Raw genomic sequence first — 22,305 nt, 5'->3', positions numbered from 1 at the left:
AAAAGTGCACATTATACATGGCAAAATATGGTACATGGCCTCACTGAATCATTTCAATAATGTTTATTTAATAATCATCTTTGAGCTCCAGGTGGTGTTGCCCAGTGGTTTGAGCACCCACCTGCAAACCAAAGGGTCCCTGGTTCCATTCCCAGTCAGGGTACATGCCTGGGTTGTGGGCCAGGTCCCCAGGAGGGGGCGTGTGAAAGGCAACCACACATTGATATCTTCCTCCCTTTCTTTCTCCCTCCCTTCTGCTCTGTCTAAAAATAAATAAAATCTTTAAGAAAAATTATCTTGGAGCACTGCCATGTGCCAAGCTATGTTCTTGGTTCTGGGAGCACAGTAGTACACAAAAGTTCTTGCTCTCATATTGTTTATGGTAAATATTAGTTATTTTGAGGCACAGAGTGGTATGAACCATTCATTGGAAAATATTGCACTGGTAGTCTGTGTCGGAAGCTGCATGAGGCATTGAGCAAGCTTTAGTAAATGAGTCAACTCCTGTCCTCAGGAGTTCATAGTTGAGGTCAGTAGTTCTCAAAGTGTGATCGTGGCCTCAACAGTATCGGTATGACCTGAGAACCTGTTAGAAATACAAATCTCAGACGCACCTTAGACATACTGAATCAGAAATTCTGGAGGTGGGCCTAGCAAGCTATGGTTTAATAGGCCCTCCAGATGATTCCTTTTGTACACTGAAGATTGAAACCCACTAATCTAGGTTAGTAACTTGCCAAATTCAATAACATTGTTGAACACCTACTGTAGGCTGGGATGCCTGCTAAGTATTTTCACATAATTTATCCCATTTAACTCATATCAGCATAAAAAAAATTAGTATCCTCTGTCTTGCTTACAGTTGCACTCCTAGTAAATGGTAGAGCCTAAATTCAGTTCCTTGAAAGGCTGATGTGTTGCATTTTATCACCTTCTATATCTCCACTTTGGTTCTGAATCTTGATGGCATATTAGAATCACCTGTGGTTCTAAAGCGGCAATACCAGTCCTGTCTGGTGTGGCCCAGTGGATGAGTACTGGCCTGTGAACTGAAAGGTCGCTAGTCCAGTTCCTGGTAAGGGTACATGCCTGGGTTGCAGGCCAGGTCCCAGGATGGGGGCGTGCGAGAGGCAACCCATCAATGGATCTCCTGCACAGCGATGTTTCCCTTCCTCTCTTTCTCCCTCCCTTCTCCACTTTATAAAGATAAATAAATGAAATGTTTTTAAAAATAAAACAAAAAATAGCCCTGGCTGGTGTGGCTCAGTGGATTGAGCGCAAGCCTGCGAACCAGACAATCGCGGTTCGATTCCCAGTCAGGGCACATACTGGGGTTGCAGGCCGGTTCCCTGCAGGCCAGTTCCCAGCAGGGGACGCACGAAAGGCAACCATACATTGATGTTTCCCTCTCTCCTTCCCTTCCCCTCTAGAGATAAATAAATAAAATCTTTAAAAAAATAAAAATAAAATAAAAAATAAATAAAATAGCCCTGGCTGGTGTAGCTCAGTGGATTGAGCGCAGGCTGTGAGCCAGAGGGTCGCCAGTTAGATTCCCAGTCAGGGCACATGCCTGGGTTGCAGGTCGGGTCCCCCAGTGGGGGCCATGTGAAAGGCAACCACACACTGATGTTTCTCTCCTTCTCTTTCTCCCTCCCTTTCTCTCTCTCTAAAAATAAATAAATAAAATATTTTTAAAAATACAAGGTTCTGTGAACTCTCCCTTTAACAAACAAACAAATAAATAGATAGATAGATAGATAAATAAATAAAGTGGCAATACCAGGTACCAGACCAATAAAAGCAGAATCCCTAAGACCTAATAATCACACCGATAGATTATTTCATTATATTATAATCTAATTCTATATGCTGTCTCATTTTAGGAAACCAGTAACTTTAAAAGTTTTCCAGGTAATTCTAATGTGCACTGAGGGTTAAATGAAAGCTTACATGTAGCTAACACTTAATAAATGCTTGAATAGTGAATGAATGGATATTTAGATACTCTTTTTACTGATGAGGTGAAGTAACTGCCCAAGGTAACTCAGCTAATAAATAATGGAACAGAAATCCAAATCCATACCTGATTCTGTATCCCAAGTGCTTTCTACGACTACATACACCAAGGTGAACAGCATTTCCCATACTAACAGAACAGCTGTTCCAGCAAATGCTGTAGCCTTTGATAATGACAGTGTTATAGTGTTTTATAACAGACAGCCCTTACCATAGGACACATTCATGGTAATGGAAACCTAAAAATAAGTAGGGGTTTTATTACTAACACGGGTTGGCATGTTTATGCACACCTATCTGTGTTCACCTTTTAAAATATATATATTTTATTTATTTATTTTTAGAGAGGGGGGAAGGGAAGGAGAAAGAGTGGGAGAAACATCAATGTGTGGTTGCCTCTCATGTGTCCCCCACTGGGGACCCAGCCAGCACCCCAGGCATGTACCCTGACTGGGAACCGAATTGGGAACCCTTTGCTTCACAGGCCCGTGCTCAATCCACTGAGTCACACCAGCCAGGGCCTGTGTTCACCTTTTTTTTTTTTTTTTTTTAAGATTTTATTTATTTATCTTTAGAGGGGAAGGGAAGGAGAGAGGGAGAGAAACATCAATGTATGGTTGCCTTTCGTGCATCCCCTGCTGGGAACTGGCCTGCAACCCAGGCATGTGCCCTGACTGGGAATCGAACCGCAATTGTTTGGTTTGCAGGCCCGAGCTCAATCCACTGAGCTACACCAGCCAGGGCCCGTGTTCACCTTTTTATGACTACCTATTGTAAGAGTCAATTTAATTTAGCAAACATTTATTGAGCACTGTTTACATCCATCATTGCTCTGTGGGTTGCTGACTGGCTGTTGTACATAGTCCTTGCCTTCGAGTTTCTCACAGTCTAAGCGTGAGACAGGCATATAAACAAACGATAATATTGGCTGAGAAATACAATTGAAACTATTGATGCATCTGTTGCACAGAAGAAGGAAGGCCTATTGTATAGGTAGGGAGTCAGGAGATGGGCATGAAAGGCTTTATGGAATAGGTAACAACAGTTCAACTGGGCCCAGGCTGATTAGAATTCCTCTACATTGCACCTAGCACTATGGTGGGGGATAGATTTCCATTTTGATTAATAGGTAGATTCATTCAGGAAGTGGGCATTCTTTCTGGGGACCTTGAGAATCTGTGGGACAAACTCGGCCATTCCTTGTTCTGGAATTGAAGCCCCTGCTGCCGCCACTTTGAAATGAGCTTTGGAGGAACGTGGTTGGAATTAGTCCATGACCCCATCGGGGGAAGCCACAATTCCTGAAAGGGTGTACATGAGTTATCGAGACTAGCGAGCTAGTACTCTGAGTCCTGAATAAAAGTCCCTTGCAGGAGAATGGGGGACAGGGGAGGACAGAAGTTTTTGCTATAGTTAGCTCTGGAAGTAATACAGCTGGGGGTGGGAGAAGAGTACAGCCGGCAACTATTTTGAGCACAACTCCGATTGACAGGACACGTGTGCTGGACTCTACTGATCCCAGGGCCAAGTTGCCTGCCTGTGGTGTGTGGTGTGTGGTGGGGGGGAAGGCCTGGGGCAGCAGGAGCAGGAGAGCCAGACACACAGGCCGGACGGGGTACCAGCACCTCGACTTCTCTCCCTGGGACACTCTCCAAACTGCGAGGGCCATAGGTCACCCTGAGCGATGGGTGCTGAGGAGGTGCTGGTCACACTGTCAGGGGGAGCGCCCTGGGGCTTCCGACTTCAGGGGGGGTCCGAGCAGAGGAAACCCTTACAGGTATCCAAGGTAAGGGAGAGCCCCTATATTGAGGTTTCAGGGAAAGGGGAAACCCAGGGGAACCTGGGAAGAGTCACGTGGTGGTCTATGGGGGAGAAGTGGGAGGCTATGAAAAAGAGGAGTGGGAGTGGGTGGGCAGGGAAGCATGCTGAAGTTTGGTGGGGGGAGTATTGCCTGAGCCCAGGCTTCTCATGGGCCTGAGGGCTATTAGAAAAGGGGATTCCTGGCTTCCGGTAGCGGAGAAAAAGAAAGACCCTGTCTCTGTTCCCTGCAGCACCAAAGCAGCAAGGCCCAGGTCTGGCCATCCAGTCTTTACTCTCCTGGGTCTGTGCCTCTACTCCAAACTCCAGGAATGTAGGGAAGTTTCTAATTTCTAACTAAACTGATATGTAGTGAGCTAAGGCTGTCTTGTCCAGCCCAGCCCAGCCCAGCCTAGCCCTGCCCGGCCCTGCCCATGACTTCATTGCTCCTCTTTCCCCCTATACAATATCCTTCTCACTGGGCAAGACTTTTTTTAGTGCTAGCAGGGTAACAGCAAGATCCGGCCTGTCAGATGGAGTTGTTACCCTTTTGGTTTCACCATACAAGCTTAATTTCCTCAACTCTAAAATGTGGGTAACAATAGTACCTACTTCACAGAGCCATTCTAAAGATTAAATGCAATAATACATGTAGAGTGCCTAGCACAATGCCTAACATTTAGTAAGCACTCAACAAATGGCAGCCACGGTGACACACATATACACACACAGTCGGTCTCCCAGAATCCGCAGTTCCAGAATCCACAGGACTCCCTCCAATTTGGAATACTGTTTTAAATTTTGACTCTGGATAATGGTGTCTGGGGCTCCAAGGCCTATGAAAGAACTATTAGCTACTATTAGATACTGCCCTTGGAGGAGAATCTTAGAAAGCTACCAGTTTTAGTACCTGCTCTCCACAACCCAATCCACATTCAGTGATTACCCTACTTCCCCTCAGATAATGTATTATTCCCTCCACTCTGCACCTTCTCTCCTCTAGAAAGGCACCCTTAACTGCAACCCATTCCTCTCTACACTCTTTCTTACCATGCAAAGTAAAATCCCTTCCATAGGTCCTTCCTGTTCTAAATCTTTTCGTTCTATTCCCCCTCGGAGCCCTCCCTTACCTACATTCTCTCCTCCAACACCTTCTCAGATTCGAAGACGGAGCCAGGCTGGCAGAGCAGGACTACGAGAGAGGGACCAGCTTTTGGCCATCAATGGGGTCTCCTGCACTAGCCTCTCTCACGCCAGTGCCATGGGCCTCATTGATGCCTCGGGGAATCAACTCATCCTCACTGTGCGGAGGTATGGACCCCTCCCAACTCAACCAACACTGTCCCGCTAGTCCAGGGCTCCCACTGCCTGACTCGGCTCTGTGTCTCACTGGCCTGTCTTCTACAACTAACAAGTACCCATTTCTGCTTGTGTGTTAGTGCTGGAGTATAGATGTTGGTACAGGCCTCCCAAAGGGCTAGCATGCATCTGTAATTAAAGGATGGGGTGTCAAGTGGGCATTTGAGTGCATGGGCCTCCTTCAAGCCTTGCTGTCTCGTCATCACAGCTCCCTGAAAGCCCGTTTCCACCCGCAGCCCTCCAAGCACATTTGCCTCCCAGTTTGTCTTCAGACCTCTGCTCTTCCCAGTCCATTCCACCTACATCCCTCTTCTCCCCTCCTCTCCTCTCCCATCCCTTCTACATCTCTCTAGCTGTCAACCGGCCCATTTCTCAAGTTCTGTCATCTTTCCCAGGGTAGAGGATGAAGGGCCTTTGCGATCTCCATCCCCCGGTGAGCTTCGGGTGCTGTCACCCTTATCTCCGCTGAGTCCTGAGCCCCCTGGTGCTCCAGTTCCCCAGCCTCTTCAGCCTGGGAGCCTCCTCTCACCCCCTGACAGTGAGGCCTACTACGGAGAGACAGACAGTGATGCCGATGGCCCTGCCACCCAGGAGAAGCCCCGCCGACCCCGCCGCAGAGGCCCTACCAGGCCCACCCCACCGGGAGCCCCACCTGATGAGGTCTACCTGTCTGACAGCCCAGCAGAGCCAGCACCTGCTGTCCCTGGCCCTTCCAGCCAGGGTGACAGCTGTGTGACCTCCCCATCTTGGGAGGATGGAGCAACCCTTCAGCCACCCCCAGCTGAGGCCCTGCTGTTGCCTCATGGTCCCCTCCGGCCTGGCCCAAATCTCATCCCTATGGTGGGGCCTGTTACCCACCCAGTGGCAGAAGATCTTACTACCACCTACACCCAGAAGGCCAAGCAAGCCAGTGAGTGCCTGAATCCTTTTTCCCTGGCCAGGGTCTTTTAATCAGAGTTTTAAATCTATCCCTTCATAAGCAGACCTTATGCTTCTTTGGGTTATAGTCTTGGGGACAAGTGGAGAAGAGTGATGAGTAAGGGAGAGAAATAGTTATTCTTATGGTCCCCATTATTTTTGCTGTTTGAATTAATGTGACAAAAAGGTACCGGTGATTCATCCCAACCCAGGAATAGGATAAGAAGAGAAGTTGGAAAGGGACATGAGTCAATGAAGAGGTTGCTTGTTGGTGTTGCTATAATTTTGCTGGGTGCCAGACATAGGGCAGAGAAGTATTTGGAAGGAGGGCATGGCTACAGGGGCTCTTCAGTGTTAAGTGCAGGCAATTCCTGGGGCCTGGGAGGCCACGGGATGATCGTGAGTCCCTAGGAAGTGGCAGAGGGAGGGATCTTCAGCTCTTTATCTCAGGCAAGAATGTAGGCCTGGTCAGAAAAAGAAGTTCCACTTATCTCAAGCTCTCAGTTATTTTTGATGCTAGACCAAGGTCTAACAGTGAAACTTCTCCCTGTCCTATGCCTCCCGGGCATCTCCCCGAGAGCCCTGTCTTGCCACCTGGGGAATCTCACGATTACCCATCTAGTTCTCATCTCTCATTCCTCCCCTCCACCATTCTGACTCCTGATCCATAGAATTTTGTGTCTCTAAGTCTGGATTAGAGGCTAACAACGTAACAGTTTAGAGCTTGACATCCTGAGAATGTGCAATATACCACAAAGAAATTCCAGATGCATGCCTGTGATCCCATGTTTATCCCCAATTCTCATTTTAGCACCCTTTGCCTTCCTATCATCCTGGGTGAGACTGTAGTTAGTGGCTCAGAGGTATTTTTAGCCAAGCAGACCTCATTGTTCAGTAGGGGTGGAGTGGGGGGTAGGGTAGGCAGGTGCCCACGTCTATCACACCGGGGCTTGTGGAACAGGCCAGAGAAGGGAGGGGGACAGGCTGCAAAAATAGCATAGTGAGCTCATTCAGCTGCCAGCTCTGGGATCAAGACAAAGGGGCTTTAAAAGGCATGGGGGTGGCTCAAGCTGGTCCCGCTCCAGCCAACTCTGCCTTTCTCGGCATGGAGACTTTTGAGCCCATCAGCCAAGAGTCCCTCAGCCAAACCAGCTCCAACAAATCTCCAGGCCCAGTTCCTGAGCTACAGGACCCATTCTATGCAGGTACTACCCTCCCGTAGCCAAGAGAGTTCTGGGATCTAGAATGGAAGGGAATATACCAACAGTTTAGGGAGGGAGGTCTTTGGGAAAGGTCTTACTCTCTTATCTATTCCTCCTTTTTGCCTTCCTCTTCTTCCTTTTCTAAGTTAGCTCCTTTCTCAGAACGGGCTAATACTATTGTCGCATGTCAAAGGGTTTGTGACCACATGAGACATAGAAACCCCATGGGGAGAATGTATGAGAGAGAAGTGTGAATAATCTATGAAGTTCTAAGGTTTGTACATGGGAGAAGATATGTGTGAACAAGAAAGTGCCCATGCACAGGTGTAGCTTGCAGCACGAAAGCTTTGATAGCAATGGTTACTCACAGTGGAATTTATGGCTGTGTTAAACGCTAAATATACCTATATTATCTCAATTAATCCTCATAGCAACCTTATGAGGCAGCTATTATCATTTCCATTTATAGATGAAACTGCACTTCAGTGAAGAAACTCTTCCCCAAAACCTAAACTGAACTCAACTCCAGTGCCTACTTCTTGTTCACAGTTCTATTCTGTGGTGTAAATGTTAGGATGGGCGCAGTGAGAGCCCTAATTAGAAAGGAGCTTGGTATCTTGAGTAGAAAGTAGATGGAATTTCAAGAATTTTCCAGGAGGAACTGGGGACCATGAATCAGAGAGTATCCATGTCCAAGGCAGGGTCCCAGCAGCAGGGCAGCCTCTCCCCTTCCTGGCCCCACCTCCACATCGCATGGGAAGCCCTGCCCTGCCCTGCCTCCCCCTAGTATATAATCTCTTCGTGCCAGCCTGGTAGTGGCTGCCCAAGCTCTCTACCTGGAAGGCCGACCCCTAAAGAAGACCACTCCACTCCCACCCTCAGCTGGAGCGAAAGGTAAATATATTTAGCCAGTGACATTGAGGTATCCTAAAGATTTAGAGGACCGCCTTGGAGAGCAGCGCTCTGGCTTTTCCGGCATCTCGGGTCTGAGGACATCCCTGGCTGTGAGTAGGAAGGGCGTGAGGCGCAGAGGAGCCGGTGGCAGTTGGAAGGCCAATATCAGCTCTAAACTTTTGTCCAAACTGTTAGAAAAAGGACCCCTACAGGGGGAACTCTGGGAAGGGCCACCTGGAGTGTGCATGTGTGTGAATATGTTCAAGTTACTCCGTGTTTTTGTGTGAGCACACATGGGTTTACAAATAAGAGAGAAAAGTACATGAGAAAATATGCCCACAGCTGGCTTTTACTAGACCCATATTCTTGTTGAAATGATGTGTACTTGGGAGTTATTTCTACGAATGTAAGTGACATGGACTGCATGGGGGGGGTAGAATTGTGAATAAATGTCCTTGTTGCTAAGGGTCCTCATCATAGGGGTAAGGGAGTAAGTCCCAAACTGCCCGAGAAGCACCACAGCGCGGTGCTTCTTTTGTCTCCCTGGGCAGTGACCCCTTCCCCCCACCCCTGGGCTGCCAGGCAGGAATTGAGGGAGGCAGGGGAGGAATGTGTGTGGGGTGGGTAAGAGCATTATCTCTTGGAAGATAGCAGCGGAGTAGAGGGAGGAGAGCTCTGGTCAGAGTGGTGTCAGGGCAGCCGGCTAGACCCTGCCTTCCTTTTAACTGTCCTTGGTTTCACCTTTCACCTTCCACTCTGCCCCCAAGTCAGAGGACTTTAAGGCAGGCAGGAAACGTTATAGGTCAAGAGGTGGGAGGGTTGAGTCGGCTGAGGTGGAGGTGAAAGCCTTGGGAAATAGGATTAGAAGAGGCTCACTGATCTTTCTCCCTCCTCAGAACTGCAACGGGCAGAGAGCCTTCAAGAGAAGAGTGTGAAGGAGGCCAAGACCAAATGCCGGACAATTGCATCTCTACTAACTGCAGCCCCCAACCCCCACTCCAAGGGGGTGCTTATGTTTAAGAAAAGACGGCAGAGAGCCAAGAAATACACCCTAGTGAGCTTTGGGTCTGCAGCTAGTACAGGCGCCGAGGAGGAAGAAGACGGGGTCCCACCAACGAGCGAATCCGAGCTGGACGAGGAGGCCTTCTCCGACGCCCGCAGCCTCACCAACCAGTCTGACTGGGACAGCCCCTATCTGGACATGGAGCTGGCCAGACCGGGCTCAGGCACAGCAGAGGCCCAGGGCTCAGGGCTGGGAGCAGGAGGGCAGCTGAGTGAGGCCTCTGGGAGAGGGGTCCAGCTCTTTGAACAGCAGCGCCAGCGTGCAGCCTCCAGCACCCAAGAGCTGGCCCAAGATGGTCCAGCAGCCATTCTCAACGGGCAAGGTCTCCAGTCACCACCTCGGGCCCAGAGTGCTCCACCTGAGGTGGCAGTCCTCCTCCCCAAGTCGCCAGGCCCTTTAGCCGGCGCCAGACCCTTCTTCCCAGGCAGTGGAGCCCCCACCCCAGCTCCAAGCATCTTTAACCGGTCAGCCAGGCCCTTTACTCCGGGCTTACAGGGGCAGCGGCCAGTTACCACCCCAGTTATTTTCCGGCCCATGGCCCCCAGGAGGGAGAACGAACCCCCTGGAGGCCTCAGCCCCGCCCCACCGCCTTTCTTGTCCCCTCCTCAGGGGCCCGCCCCTCTGCCCAGCTTCACCCCAGGGCTTCCCAGCCACATATCAGCCTCCAGTCCTCCTAGCACCCCACGCTCTTCTGGCCCCGTGACGGCCACCAGCTCTCTGTATATCCCAGCCCCCAATCGTCCTGTTACGCCAGGCGGGGTCCCAGAACCCCCTGCTCCCTCCAGCACAGCTGCCATGACCTCCACCGCTTCTATTTTCCTGTCGGCGCCTCTGCGACCCGCGGCGCACCTAGATGCACCGTCCCCAGGGCCCGTGGCCCCCGAGCCCCCCAGCGCTCGGGAGCAGCGCATCTCTGTGCCGGCTGCCCGCACCGGTATCCTGCAGGAGGCCCGGCGTCGGGGTACCCGGAAGCAGATGTTCCGGCCAGGAAACGAGGAGACGAAGAACTCGCCCAATCCCGAGCTGCTATCGCTAGTGCAGAACCTGGATGAAAAACCCCGGGCCGGGGGCGCTGAATCTGGTCCAGAGGAGGATGCTCTGAGCCTCGGGGCTGAAGCCTGCAACTTCATGCAGCCACCAGGGGGCAGAAGTTACAAGACCCCGCCTCACGTGACACCTAAAACCCCGCCTCCAATGACTTCTAAGGCCCCGCCCCCTACTACTTCTAAGACTCCACCCCCAGTGGCTCCTAAACCCTTATCTCGAGGGATACCCGAAGGGCTAGTGAATGGGGCAGCCCCTTCTGCTGGAATGCCTGAGCCACCAAGGCTTCAGGGCAGGGGTGGGGAGCTGTTTGCCAAGCGGCAAAGCCGAGCAGACAGGTACGTGGTGCAAGCTACACCTAGTCCTATCGTTGGCTCTCGGCCCCGAAGCCCTTCTCCTACTCCCTCACTGCCCCCTTCCTGGAAATATTCACCCAACATCCGTGCCCCACCTCCTATTGCTTACAACCCACTGCTCTCACCCTTCTTCCCCCAAGCTGCCCGAACTCTCCCTACTAAGGCCCAATCCCAGGGGCCGCGGGCAGGCCCCAAGCAAGGCATCAAGGCTCTGGATTTCATGAGGCACCAGCCCTACCAACTTAAAACTGCCATGTTCTGTTTCGATGAAGTTCCCCAGACTCCTGGCCCCACCTCCTCAGGGCCCCCCAAAACTGCTCGAATCCAGGAGATCCGTCGATTTTCCACTCCAGCACCCCAGCCCACTGCAGAGCCGCTGGCCCCCACTGTGCTTGCGCGCCGAGCAGCCACTACATTGGATGAGCCCATCTGGAGGACAGAGCTGGCTTCAGCCCCTGCCCTTAGCGCAGACCCCGCCCTTAGCCCAGCTCCTGCCCTTAGCCCAGCCCCAGCCTTTAGCCCAGCCCCTGCCCTTAATCCAGCCCCTCCTCCAGAATCTCCCAGGGGTCTTGGGGCCTCTCCTAGCTCTTGTGGCTTCCAGGTAGCCAGGCCCCGGTTTTCAGCCACCAGAACAGGATTGCAGGCTCACGTGTGGAGGCCTGGAGCAGGCCACCACTGAGCAGAGCGCAGCTCCCAGGACCAAGGAGAGGTGGAACATCCAGTTCCTAAAGTTGCTTCTCCTATCCTATCCACCCCCTCTCTCAGGGGCTAAATTCCCTGCTGCCAGAGATAGTTTTCGAGTTCCTGTCCCATTCCCAGGCTTCCTCCTCCCTCCCTCCCTCTTTCCAACCTAATATCCCTGCTTTGGTACCTGTGCTATTCTTTGTCTCTGTAGTTCCTTGCCTGGATCTCTGTCTTTACCTCTAGGTCTCTCCACCCATATTCCCCTGCACTGGTCTCTATTCCTCTGCTTTGTTCTTTACTCTGTGAGCTTCCCAACGTTTAATGAGAAGCACAAGGAGAAACTGTCCCTGAGACCTCTAGCAGGAAGCTCACCACCAGGCAGGCAGCAAAGGAACTGAACTGATCCTTGTTTGCACTAAGTTGCACTCTGCTCCTCACCTTTTTCACACTTGGCTGGCATATACCTAGGTGTGTATGTGTGTGTGAGTGCACATGTGCCAGTGTGCGCGCTTAGATGTGCTCTTCTGTCAGAAGCAAGAGTAAGAGGAGAGATCCGAATAAAGACCCGACATGGGTCTCACTCTTGCACTGATGAAAGAAGGGTGAGATAACACCACAGGGGTAGTCTAGTGGGAAGAAAGATTCACTAGAGTTAAAGACCACCATCTGTAGCAGGTACACAGCATGTTGTGAAACTCATGGACTATGAGAAGACTTGAAGGCAGTTTGTATGGGCTGTTATACCAGATAGAACAGTAATCAAACTAAGAATTCTACTCTTTAGGATTTTTTTTTTTTCGAGAGAGGGAAGGGAAGGAGAAAGAGTGGGAGAGAAACATCAATGTGTGGTTGCCTCTCATGCGTCCCCTGCTGGGAACTGGCCTGCAACCCAGGCATGTGCCCTGACTGGGAATCGAACCGCGATACTCTGCTTCGCAGGCCCGCACTCAGTCCACTGAGCTATGCCAGCCAGGGCCCTCTTTAGGATTTTAGACAACTCGAGAGGCCCTGTCCTGAGCAACAAGCACCCATGAAGTGAACAAAAAGAATATTTTCCTTTGAGAATGAACAAATACATTGGTTCATTGCCTCATGAACCTAAGACAGACAGAAAGAAAAGAGCCATGGTGTAGAAAGTGAGGCAGAACCAGGAGCAGAGCAGAAATGAATGAAATTGATCAAGCCACAAAGAGGAGTGTGGTGAGAGAGAGTGAGAATGCAGTGTTGGCAGAGGGTAAAGTTCACAGCAAGAAACCAAGCGTGTATGGGGGGGGGTGTTGGGGGAGAATGTGACCAAGAAGAATGTATTTTTTAGAGTGAAAGGGATGATGGTGGGGGGATGTGAGAGTATATGCCGAGTGTTGCAAAAACAGTTGGTATCTGTGCTACCTCCTTTGAGTCTGCCCGTCCGTCTTCTGCAGCTTATACTGACTACCTGGGAAAGGGCAAGGAAACACCCAGAGCCAAACCTCTTTTCAGCCCTACCCCGTCCCTCAAACCCTAGCCCTTGTTCCAGCTTTATAGGTCCTGATCGCTGATCCTAGAGGAATGTAGACTCCCCTCTCACCACCACTACCAAGGGGTCACATCTGTTGCTTGATCTGGAAACTGATCCTTTCCTTTGCATATCAAGTGTGAGTCACGGTACTATTGTTTGTGCACAAGAATAAACTTATACCCCACACCTTCTGTTGCTGTCATCTCTTCTAGGTTTATATCCAAATCTTGATCTCCCCTTGATCTTCTGCAGGTCAGTCTCCTGATTCCTGACCTCTTTCTCCATCCCTGCCCTCCTGTTTTTTCACTCTTTTACCTTTTACCCCGGTCTCTTGCTCTTCTCTGCCAATTCTGTCCCATTCCTATTTAGCCGCTTCCGCCACTCCCCTTGGTTCCCTCTCCCCACATTCTTCATCTAGAGTCTCCCCCTTCCAATCTCCTGCTCCATTCTTCCCAAACTAAGCCTCAGTTTACAGAAGAAGAGAAGTTGAAAAAGCCTCCTGAGCCTTTTGCCATCAACATTTCCTAGCTCCCTGGAAGCAACCATATTTCCATGGGAAACAATGCTGAAGGTGAAGGTGGGCGGGAGAGGGAAGAACAGTAGAGAGGGCGGGTAGTGTGGATTGAAGCTAATAAAGAAGAGAAAGCACAAGAAGCAAACTAGAATTAAAGACTTCTGAGAAAGAAAATGTCAGTGCTCCATTTTTACCACCAGGGGGCATATTTGAGCCAATAACCAGGCCTTAAGACCCAAATGCCCCCAAGCACACAGTCTCAGAATTTCAAGGAAAGGATCCAGAGAGCACGGGCTAAATATTCTATCTTCACTCACTTGGTCGTTTTAGGTACTCAATCACAGGAGACCCAAATTTTGGGTTGTTTTTGGAAGGTAGTGATGATGAAATTTTGGTATTTATGTGTTTTATGTTATGGCTGTTTGCTATTTACATTTTTTTCTTCTCGTTGCTTCTTTGGGTTAGGAGAAAATGGAAAAGAACAAAAGATGAGGGGTCTAGATGCTGAACTGGTTTAGGAAGAGGCCAACTACAGGGGGCTGGAAGCCCTTTCAGCCCCTAGCCTGAACCTGAAAAGCTCAGGATGGGAAGAGAGCATGGTCGGGAAGAGTGGAGAGCTCACGGAGGGTTAGGGGGTTATTCCGGGAGCTACAAAAGCCACTTCTTAAAGCAGCCACAACAGGGTGGTTGCAGAACCTAAGCAGAACATAGAGAAGGATCCAGGGTGTTCATGAAGCTACTGAGGAAGGGGCTGTGCAAATGACAGAGTTCTTACAAGGGGGGCTCTCCAGCTAGTGCCCCTGCCCAGCGGTACCTCTGGAACAATGCAAATAGGACAGTCCAGATCCTATGAGGTGTGTCTTCCTTTGAAGAAAAGCCCAAGTAGGAATCTCAGAAAGTAAGGCTTTGGTAGGTCAGAAGCCTTCATGCACTTCTCCAAGAGACATGTATCCTGGCCCTGGCTGGTGTAGCTCAGTGGATTGAGTGCGGGCCTGCGAACCAAACAACTGTGGTTCCATTCCCAGTCAGGGCACATGCCTGGGTTGCAAGGTCAGTTCCCAGCAGGGGACGCATGAGAGGCAACCATACATTGATATTTCTCTCCCTCTCTCTTTCCCTTCCCCTCTAAAGATAAATAAATAAAATCTTTTAAAAAATAAAAAAAGAGAACTTTCGCAGAGCAGGCTGAACTGATCACCCCAACAGCAAATGGGTGAAAAGGCAGGAATTGATCAAGTCTTCCCTGAATCTTCTCTTACAGCCTAGGAAGAGCTAGGTTTGGATAATTTGGTCCTTTAATCTGCTAAGAACTGGCTTTTCCAGAAGTAAGACCAACTCATCCAGGAATTCTCAAAGAGTAGTTCTACCCATGACCGGATAGTTTAGTTGGTTGGGCATTGTTCTGCAGTACGAGAGGTCACAAGTTCAACTCCCAATAAGGGCACATGCCTGGGTTGCAGGTTTGGTCCCCAGTCAGGGCACATATAAGAGAGATTGATGTTTCTCTCCCTCTATTTCCCCCTTCCTTCCCCTTTCTCTAAATACAAACAAATAAATAAAATCTTAAAAAAAAAACCAGAGTAGTTCCAATGTGAACAGACTTCGCTGCCCCAGCGCCTTAAGCCTTCCCATTCCCAAAATGCACCCACATGTCCTCCCAGCTATGGTCTAGGTTGGCCCTGAGCAGCTATCCAGACATGTTCTTCAGGTTCTTGCTCTCCCAATCTGAATTCCTACCTACCACTTGCTGCCTGCCTCCTCTCTCCCTCTCAGTTTTCAATTTCTCCCTGAATGCTTCTTTGGATCTCAGAATCCAAGTGCCAAGGGAAAGGGAGTCCCTGGGCAGACCGATCCCTGGCTCAGAGAACTTAGTGGGAGACTCCCAAAGCCCTTTCCTCCATTCCTGAGCCTCTGGGCAAGGAGGGCGGGATCTTGGTCCCAGGGTCTCAGTACCCCCTGTGCCATTTGAGCTGCTTGCACTCATCTATTAATAACCACCCTCCCTCCCCCACTGCCAGTGCTGCCCCCACGCCTGCCCAGCTCGGGTTCTTCAGTCACAGCAGCTCAGTCCTCCAAAGCTGCTGGACCCCAGGGAGAGCTGACCACCGCCTGAGCAATCTGTAAGTCTCCAGAGGGGCTGGAGCCCAACCTGTTGACTGTTGTGTCTGTGTGTGCAATTTATCCTCGGGTAGTTGCCTGCCTCCCCCATCTGTGCTCAGCTCTCAGCTGTCCAGTTCAGGGGAGCCACAGAGAGTTGGAAGGAGAAGGGCTTAGATGGGGAGGAATAGAGATAGTGGGGGAGAAGCTGGAGGAACAAGAAGAGGGTCTAAGAGGCTGGATGGAAAAAAGGACCTCAGTGAGGCTGAGAGGTACAGGGAGAGTCCACTTTGCAGCTCCTGGACGCTGACCATGGCAGGTGCTACTAGTTAGCAGAACTGCAGATGTGTTGTGGGACGGGACTCTGCAGAAGACAGCATGTTTGCTGGTGGCCAACTTCTGTTAAGGAAGACTCTGTATCTTTCCTGGCTTGTCCCCTTCACTGCCAGATACTGTTATTGTGTTCCTGCCCTCCTCAGTTTCCCAGTGCTGTGATATTGCTGAATTGACATGTATCAAGGCTCAAACGTCCCCTGACCTCCCTCCTGTTCTGGGGTCTGGGGCGGGAGTGACTGAAAGGGAGCAGGGATCACTGCTGTGACCTCCCAGGCCCCACTCCAGCTGGCTCAATGGAGGAGCAGCAACCTCTCCTTTCTATGGAGAATGTTTTTGGCTGGATCTCCTCAACCCTGGCAGAACATTTTTCTGCCCCTTGGGGATTGGGGTAGACTGAGGAGAGACCAGAGTGTGGGATGACAGCCCCAACCTGAGATCCCCATGCAAATAAGAACTTCAACGCATGCCAGTGAACCCTGGGTGCATTGCCCTGCTGTGCGTTGTTTGCTTTAGCCCCCGCCCTCCACCACACACTGTGTTCCCGATGCCTGCGCCAGCTCTTCGTAAAAGAGCTGCAAAGAGATTGGGAACAGGTAGGGGCAGGGGCTGCATTTAAAGTTTCTGCCCTGCCTCCCAAGAGAAGAGAAGCTCTTACACAGTGGGTTTTCACTGTTTGAGGGAATACATATTTCTTCGAAAATCTGGTGAAATTCTGCTCCTTGAAGTCCTTAACTCCAGGTTAAGCGGTACCACCTTACTGAGACCTCACCTCCCCCATTCCCTATCCATCTTTCAACTCCCCCTCCCACCCTGCCCAGGCTGGATCTGCCTCCACAATGCCGCTCTCAGGAACCCCAGCCCCAAACAAGAAGAGGAAATCCAGCAAGCTGATCATGGAACTCACTGGAGGTACGGATGCCTGCACCTGCCTAGTATGGGGCTTCTTATTAAGAGTATCTCTGGCCCAAGAATCCCAGAAATATCACAAGATTACATATGTCTTAGGGTGAAGAGACAAGAGAAATTCTGGGGTTGGGGGTGCGAGATGGTGGTAGTGGAGCAGGAGAAAGTATTCAACACTGACCACTCACCCTTCCACACTTTTCACCTTGTAATTGGAGACAATCATATTTATGCCATATTACCCAGCATAGGTCCAGGACAAAGGGACCCACAGGTCAGTGAGGTTTGTGTAAGGAAGAAAATATATATGATAGAGATTGGCACAGAGTTAGATCTCAATAGATGGTTAATTGCCTTACTTCTTTCCCCAAATCTGGGGAGCCTGTGTAAGTATTTAAAAATGGAAAACTGTAGGCTGTTCGCTGCCAGAGTTCACTGAAGGGAAGAGTAGGGAAGGGAGCTGAGACAGGAGTCTGTACCAAGTAAAAACTGTGTTGGCCTTCAGGCCTTGCCCTGGGATACAGCTCCCCGCTGCTTCCATCCGGAATACACTTCGCTGCTTTTGCCCTGTGACCTCATGCTCATGTCTCTTCGACTCCACTCGCCCTCTCTGCTCTAGCATTTCCACTCTCTCCATTCTGCACTTCAGTTTCTACGCATCCTCTCCAACTTCAAACCCAGGAAATAAAAATCCCTCACAAGCTAGACAGAATTTGATGAGACATCACAGACAGCATCTGCTTCCCCTAGCAATCTCTGCTGGGACACACACACTTAGTGTGGCTGGCATCTGCATTTTGAGCCCAGCAAACCCTACTTTCCTCTTTCCCTTGCCTCTTCTTCCCCTCTCCCTAAAAGGTGGACAGGAGAGCTCTGGCCTGAACCTGGGCAAGAAGATCAGTGTCCCAAGGGACGTGATGTTGGAGGAGCTGTCGCTGCTCACCAACCGGGGCTCCAAAATGTTCAAACTGCGGCAGATGCGGGTGGAGAAATTCATCTATGAAAACCACCCGGATGTCTTCTCTGACAGTTCCATGGTGAGTGCAGAGCTTTACTACTCTCAAAGCCTAGCGCCCCTCCTGACAGCTTCTTTGTAAGTGCTGGATCTCCAAAATACCAGTAGTCTCCTCTTCCTGCAAATTTAAAAGCCCACTAAGCCCCCAGATATAGTGAGTGCCCCATAGCTCCAGGGTGAGTTACAACCTCTAAAACTCAGTCACTGTCTCAGAGCTAGTGAAGGGGGTTGGTGGATACCATACCCTCAGAGGGAAAATTTCCTTCCCAGTGTGGGTAAGTGTTAAAGATAGGGTTACCAGATGAAACACAGGAAGCCCAGTCCCATGTTTTAAAGTTGAGATATGCACAAATAACTTTTTAGTAAAGTATGCCTCATTAAATATTTTAGACATAAAAATAAAATAGCCCTGGCTGGTGTGGCTCAGTGGCTTGAGCCCCAGCCTGCAAGTTCAATTCCCAGTCGGGGAACATGCTTAGATTGCAGGCTGGGACCCCAGTTGGAGACAAGTGAAGAGTCAACCAATTGATGTTTCTCTTGTACACTGATGTTTCTCTCCCTTTCTTTCTCCTACCCTTCCCCTCTCTCTAAATATAAATAAAAATAAAATCTTTAAAATGAAATAAAATAAAAACCTAAGACACTTAAGTAAAAATTTCAGATACACGATAAATACATTTTTAGTATAAGTATGTCCCACAAAATATTTGGGACATAAAGATTAAATATACAAATATAGGAAACTCAGTTAAATTTGAATTTCAGATATACCTTGGATGCTCTCATATATGAGTATGTCTCATGCAATATTTGCGGTATGTTTATACCAAAAAAGGATTTGTTGTGTATCTGAGGTTCAAATTTAACTGGTGCCCTATAATCTTATTTGCTAAATCTGGCAACCCTAGAAAGAGTTAAGTGAAATTTGACAGCCATCTCCTTCTCTAAGAACCTCAGGTGTGGGTATTGACACCATCCTTGAAGATCCTACATTCCCTAGTCAGGATTCTGCAAAGAAAGAAACGAAGGGATTGGAAAGAGGCCAGGCATAAGATGTTATAGCTGAGAAGGAAGGGATCATCTTCATTTCCTTTCTTCCCCCTCTACCTTCCCTGGGCAACCAGAAGAGAGTGGAAATAGATGCTTACATGAGGCCAGGGGCTGAAGTGTCTGTGATTGGCCCTTATGTAGAAGCAGAGTAAAAATGCTGAGTTGGTTATATCTAACTTTAGGAGACCAAAAGCCCTCCTTCCTGCCTGGGTCTGGTTACACGGGGTGGAGCCTGGGGATGTGCGTGGTGGGTGGCCAGGAGAGCCTCCTGAAGGAGCTGTGTTATTTTTAGGCTTTTGGGCTGAATCCAGCGTTGTCCTTTTGGTCACCCTTTCCCCTCCCCACTATAGTTTCACTGTCAAGAGGTCCTGGTCTAACAGGCACCAAGAGGAGAGAGGGAGAGGAGGAAAAGAAGAGAAAGAGAAAAGATGAGGAGGGGGCGGGGACAGAGATCTTTCTAGTTCTTCAAATTAAGGCTGGATTCTCCATGCCAAAGCTATCCTCTCAAACTGCAGTTGATCAGAAGTCTCGGTCCTCTTTGCCTTGGTAAGGATGGGAAAGAGGAGTGTGGAGAATGAGTTGCCGCCATCCTAAGGTGTAATTGGAGAAACTGAACCAAGGTGGTCCTACCCCTCGAGAAGAGTTTAATTCCTCACAGTCAGGTTATCCACTAGCCATCTGTTGGAGGGGAGAATCATAGAGGATTCAGTGTCCTCTGGTTGGCCATTGTCTCTGATCACATCCTCTGTGCTATGCATACCTGTGTCTTTGTATATTCCCCATCCCCATAACCTTCCTTTCACTCTGTCCTTTTCTTTCAGGATCACTTCCAGAAGTTCCTTCCCACGGTGGGGGGACAGCTGGGCACAGATGGTCAGGGGTTCTCCTACAGCAAGGGCAGTGGTGGAGGCAAGGCAATGGGCAGTGGCTCTGCTGGACAGTATGGCTCTGACCAACAGCACCATCAGGGCTCTGGGTCTGGAACTGGGGGTACAAGAGGTCCGGGGGCCCAGCCTGGCAGAGGAGGAGCTGCTGGCACAGCAGGGGCTGGTGATCCAGGAACAGGCAAGTACCCTCACCCAAGAGTAATGTGTCTGTTCCCTGCAGCACCGACATCCCTGGGAATGAGGCCTAGATTGGGTGTAGGGAGCAGGGGAGGCCTGAGATACCTTAATGGACTCTCTGGGTCCAGGAGAATACAGAGATGTGTCTATTTCACCTAGAAGCCTTATTTCTTAAGTCACCTTTCTGGCTTTTCAGTTTCAGTCACAGATCTGACTCTGGGCTGTCAGTATTCCTTCCACAAACCTTATACAATTACCAGGAGGATATCATACCTTTGTTCCCTGGCTCCGGCAACTTTCCTGGTGCAGGGGTGTGAAACTAATTTCCCTTGGCTACTAACTGCTATTATTTGACTTACTTTTCTCTCCCATGGCTGCTAGGAGATCAAGCAGGTGGAGAAGAAAAACATATCACTGTGTTCAAGACCTATATTTCCCCATGGGAGAAAGCCATGGGGGTTGACTCTCAGCAAAAAGTGGAACTTGGCATTGACCTGCTGGCCTATGGGGCCAAAGCTGAACTCCCCCAATATAAGTCCTTCAACAGGTATGGGTGATGAGGAAGGAATCAGATGCATCATAGTGTGTGGCATGTCCTTAGTTAGACGGAGACTTGGGTTCAAAATCTTCAGAACATCCGAGGCATGGGAGGAATATGGGGGCCCTAACCCAAGGCCGTTCCTCTTTTCACTCTAGCTCAGAGAAACAGCAAAAATATGATCAAGTGAAAATTTTCTGGGAAGCAGTATTTGGATTTTAGTTCATAGGCCACTTATTGGCTGTGTGGGCATGGGAAAGTCACCCTACTTCTGAACCTTGGTTGCCTTCACTATAAATAATCTATTGCACATTTAAAGTCCTTTCAAGGCTCCCTTTATTCAAAATTAGGATTTCATTACTGTGTGAAGTATGACTCTAGTCCTTTATACTCTACTTTATTGAGGCTTAAGTGTCTGTTCTTTTGAAATTGGGCTCCTCTAGACCATGGATAGTGGATCTGTGAGAGCAAGATAGGGAAGTGTTAGAGAAGTGCTTTTGAACCTGATCCAGAGGAGCCTGGCTTTTCCAGGAAATGTTCATTCCTCTCATCTAGACTGTGCATTATCTACTAGAGGTAGAGTGTGGGTTCTATGTTGAAATTTAAGGTGGTGTCAGACCCTTGGGTCTACAGTATTTGGGGTTACTTTCTGTAAAATGTTGGTCTGGGTCACGGCTACTCATGAGACTATCTAGTACCAGCTAGACTCCTTTTCTCATTATTAGCTTTGGGGAAACGGAGAAACTGGGAAGGGGAATGGAATGCTCAGGAAGTAGAAGAATAAGGAGTGCAGAGGCGAGCTCAAACGAGAATTCACAGACTCCTCTGTCCTCCAAACAGAGTAACATTTACTGGTAAAGCTCTGCTCCTTTGATTTATTATTTATTATTCACTTTTTTAATGAAATAATGTATCTCCTTTTCAGGACAGCAATGCCTTATGGTGGCTATGAGAAGGCATCCAAACGCATGACCTTCCAAATGCCCAAGTTTGACTTGGGGCCCCTGCTGAGTGAACCCCTGGGCCTCTACAACCAGAACCTCTCCAACAGGCCTTCTTTCAATCGAACCCCTATCCCCTGGCTGAGCTCTGGGGAGCCTGTAGACTATAATGTGGCCATAGGCATCCCCGTGGATGGAGAAACAGAGGAGCTGTGAGGTGTTTCCTCCTCTCCTTTGCATCCAGTTTCCCCTCTCTGATCCCAATTTGGAGAGGGAATAAAAAGCAGGATACCCCAACCTCCATTCCTTTTGGGAATGGAGGAAGAGGAGGGAGAAATCTGCCTTTTCATCTGTCACTCTAAGTCCCCACTCCAGGGGACTTCCTCACCAGCTCAGAGCTCCCCTTCCAGTTGCTCTGTATGAAACCTGCTCTTTTATGGAATTTGCTCTGCCACTGTTAACAGTCAATAAACTTCAAGGAAATGAGCTCATTCTTCCTCTGATATTTGAGCGCAGACAAAAACTGAGGCTTAACAATGCACAGAGGCTAATTAAAGTCAAATACTAAACATTCATTATTCAAATTTCAAGACCAGACCTGAGCTCTCGTTACTTACACACCTACGCCTACATCCACACCCATGAAACCACATTCATAGGTGTACACAAAGACGTACTTATTCAATAGTACATAAGACAATCATGCACAAACACATGTGCTAGCCCATATGTGAGCACAGTTAAGAAGCTATTATGTGCTGTGGTGGAAATAGGAAATAGGTGTTGGTGATCCTGCTGTTAGTTCTCTTTATGTAGCTGATAGGAAATTGGGATAATCAAGGATCACCCAATTATTACAGAAATAGAACATGCCATAAAATTTCCAGATGATACCAGAGTGGACTTAGGAATATATGTGCTAAAGATTCATATATTTAGATTCCTAAAAGGATGAGGTAAAACAGGGAGCCACATCAGAACCCAGGAGGAAGTGGGAGCAACCAGCTGTAGTTATA

General features: G+C 49.2%; 2 protein-coding genes across 3 annotated transcripts; both read left to right on the top strand.

The window, feature by feature from the left end:
• Window positions 1-3,566: 3,566 nt before the first annotated feature.
• Window positions 3,567-13,022, top strand: SYNPO2L (synaptopodin 2 like). 2 transcript variants are annotated; one of them, XM_037130670.2, is made up of 4 exons: window positions 3,567-3,802; window positions 4,973-5,124; window positions 5,568-6,082; window positions 9,083-13,022. In XM_037130670.2, exons 1-4 carry the CDS (start codon window positions 3,701-3,703, stop codon window positions 11,326-11,328), a joined length of 3,015 nt encoding a protein of 1,004 aa, XP_036986565.2. In that variant the 5' UTR covers window positions 3,567-3,700; the 3' UTR covers window positions 11,329-13,022. The 2 variants fall into 2 exon arrangements, with proteins under 2 accessions (XP_036986565.2, XP_053520017.1); XM_053664042.1 differs by lacking the exons at window positions 3,567-3,802; window positions 4,973-5,124; window positions 5,568-6,082 and adding an exon at window positions 7,130-7,295.
• Window positions 13,023-15,375: 2,353 nt separating this feature from the next.
• On the top strand, window positions 15,376-21,775 carry MYOZ1 (myozenin 1). The gene is made up of 6 exons (XM_037130674.2): window positions 15,376-15,465; window positions 16,597-16,687; window positions 17,540-17,718; window positions 19,568-19,811; window positions 20,192-20,357; window positions 21,274-21,775. The coding sequence occupies exons 2-6, from the start codon at window positions 16,615-16,617 to the stop codon at window positions 21,503-21,505; spliced, it is 894 nt and encodes a 297-aa protein (XP_036986569.2). The 5' UTR covers window positions 15,376-15,465; window positions 16,597-16,614; the 3' UTR covers window positions 21,506-21,775.
• Window positions 21,776-22,305: the final 530 nt, after the last annotated feature.

The sequence above is a fragment of the Artibeus jamaicensis genome, unplaced genomic scaffold, assembly GCF_021234435.1.
Source record: "Artibeus jamaicensis isolate MK-2021 breed Jamaican fruit bat unplaced genomic scaffold, CSHL_Jam_final contig_332, whole genome shotgun sequence".
Lineage (NCBI taxonomy): Eukaryota > Metazoa > Chordata > Mammalia > Chiroptera > Phyllostomidae > Artibeus > Artibeus jamaicensis.
Note: the sequence above shows the minus strand (reverse complement) of the source record. Positions and strands in the feature narration are given on the sequence as shown.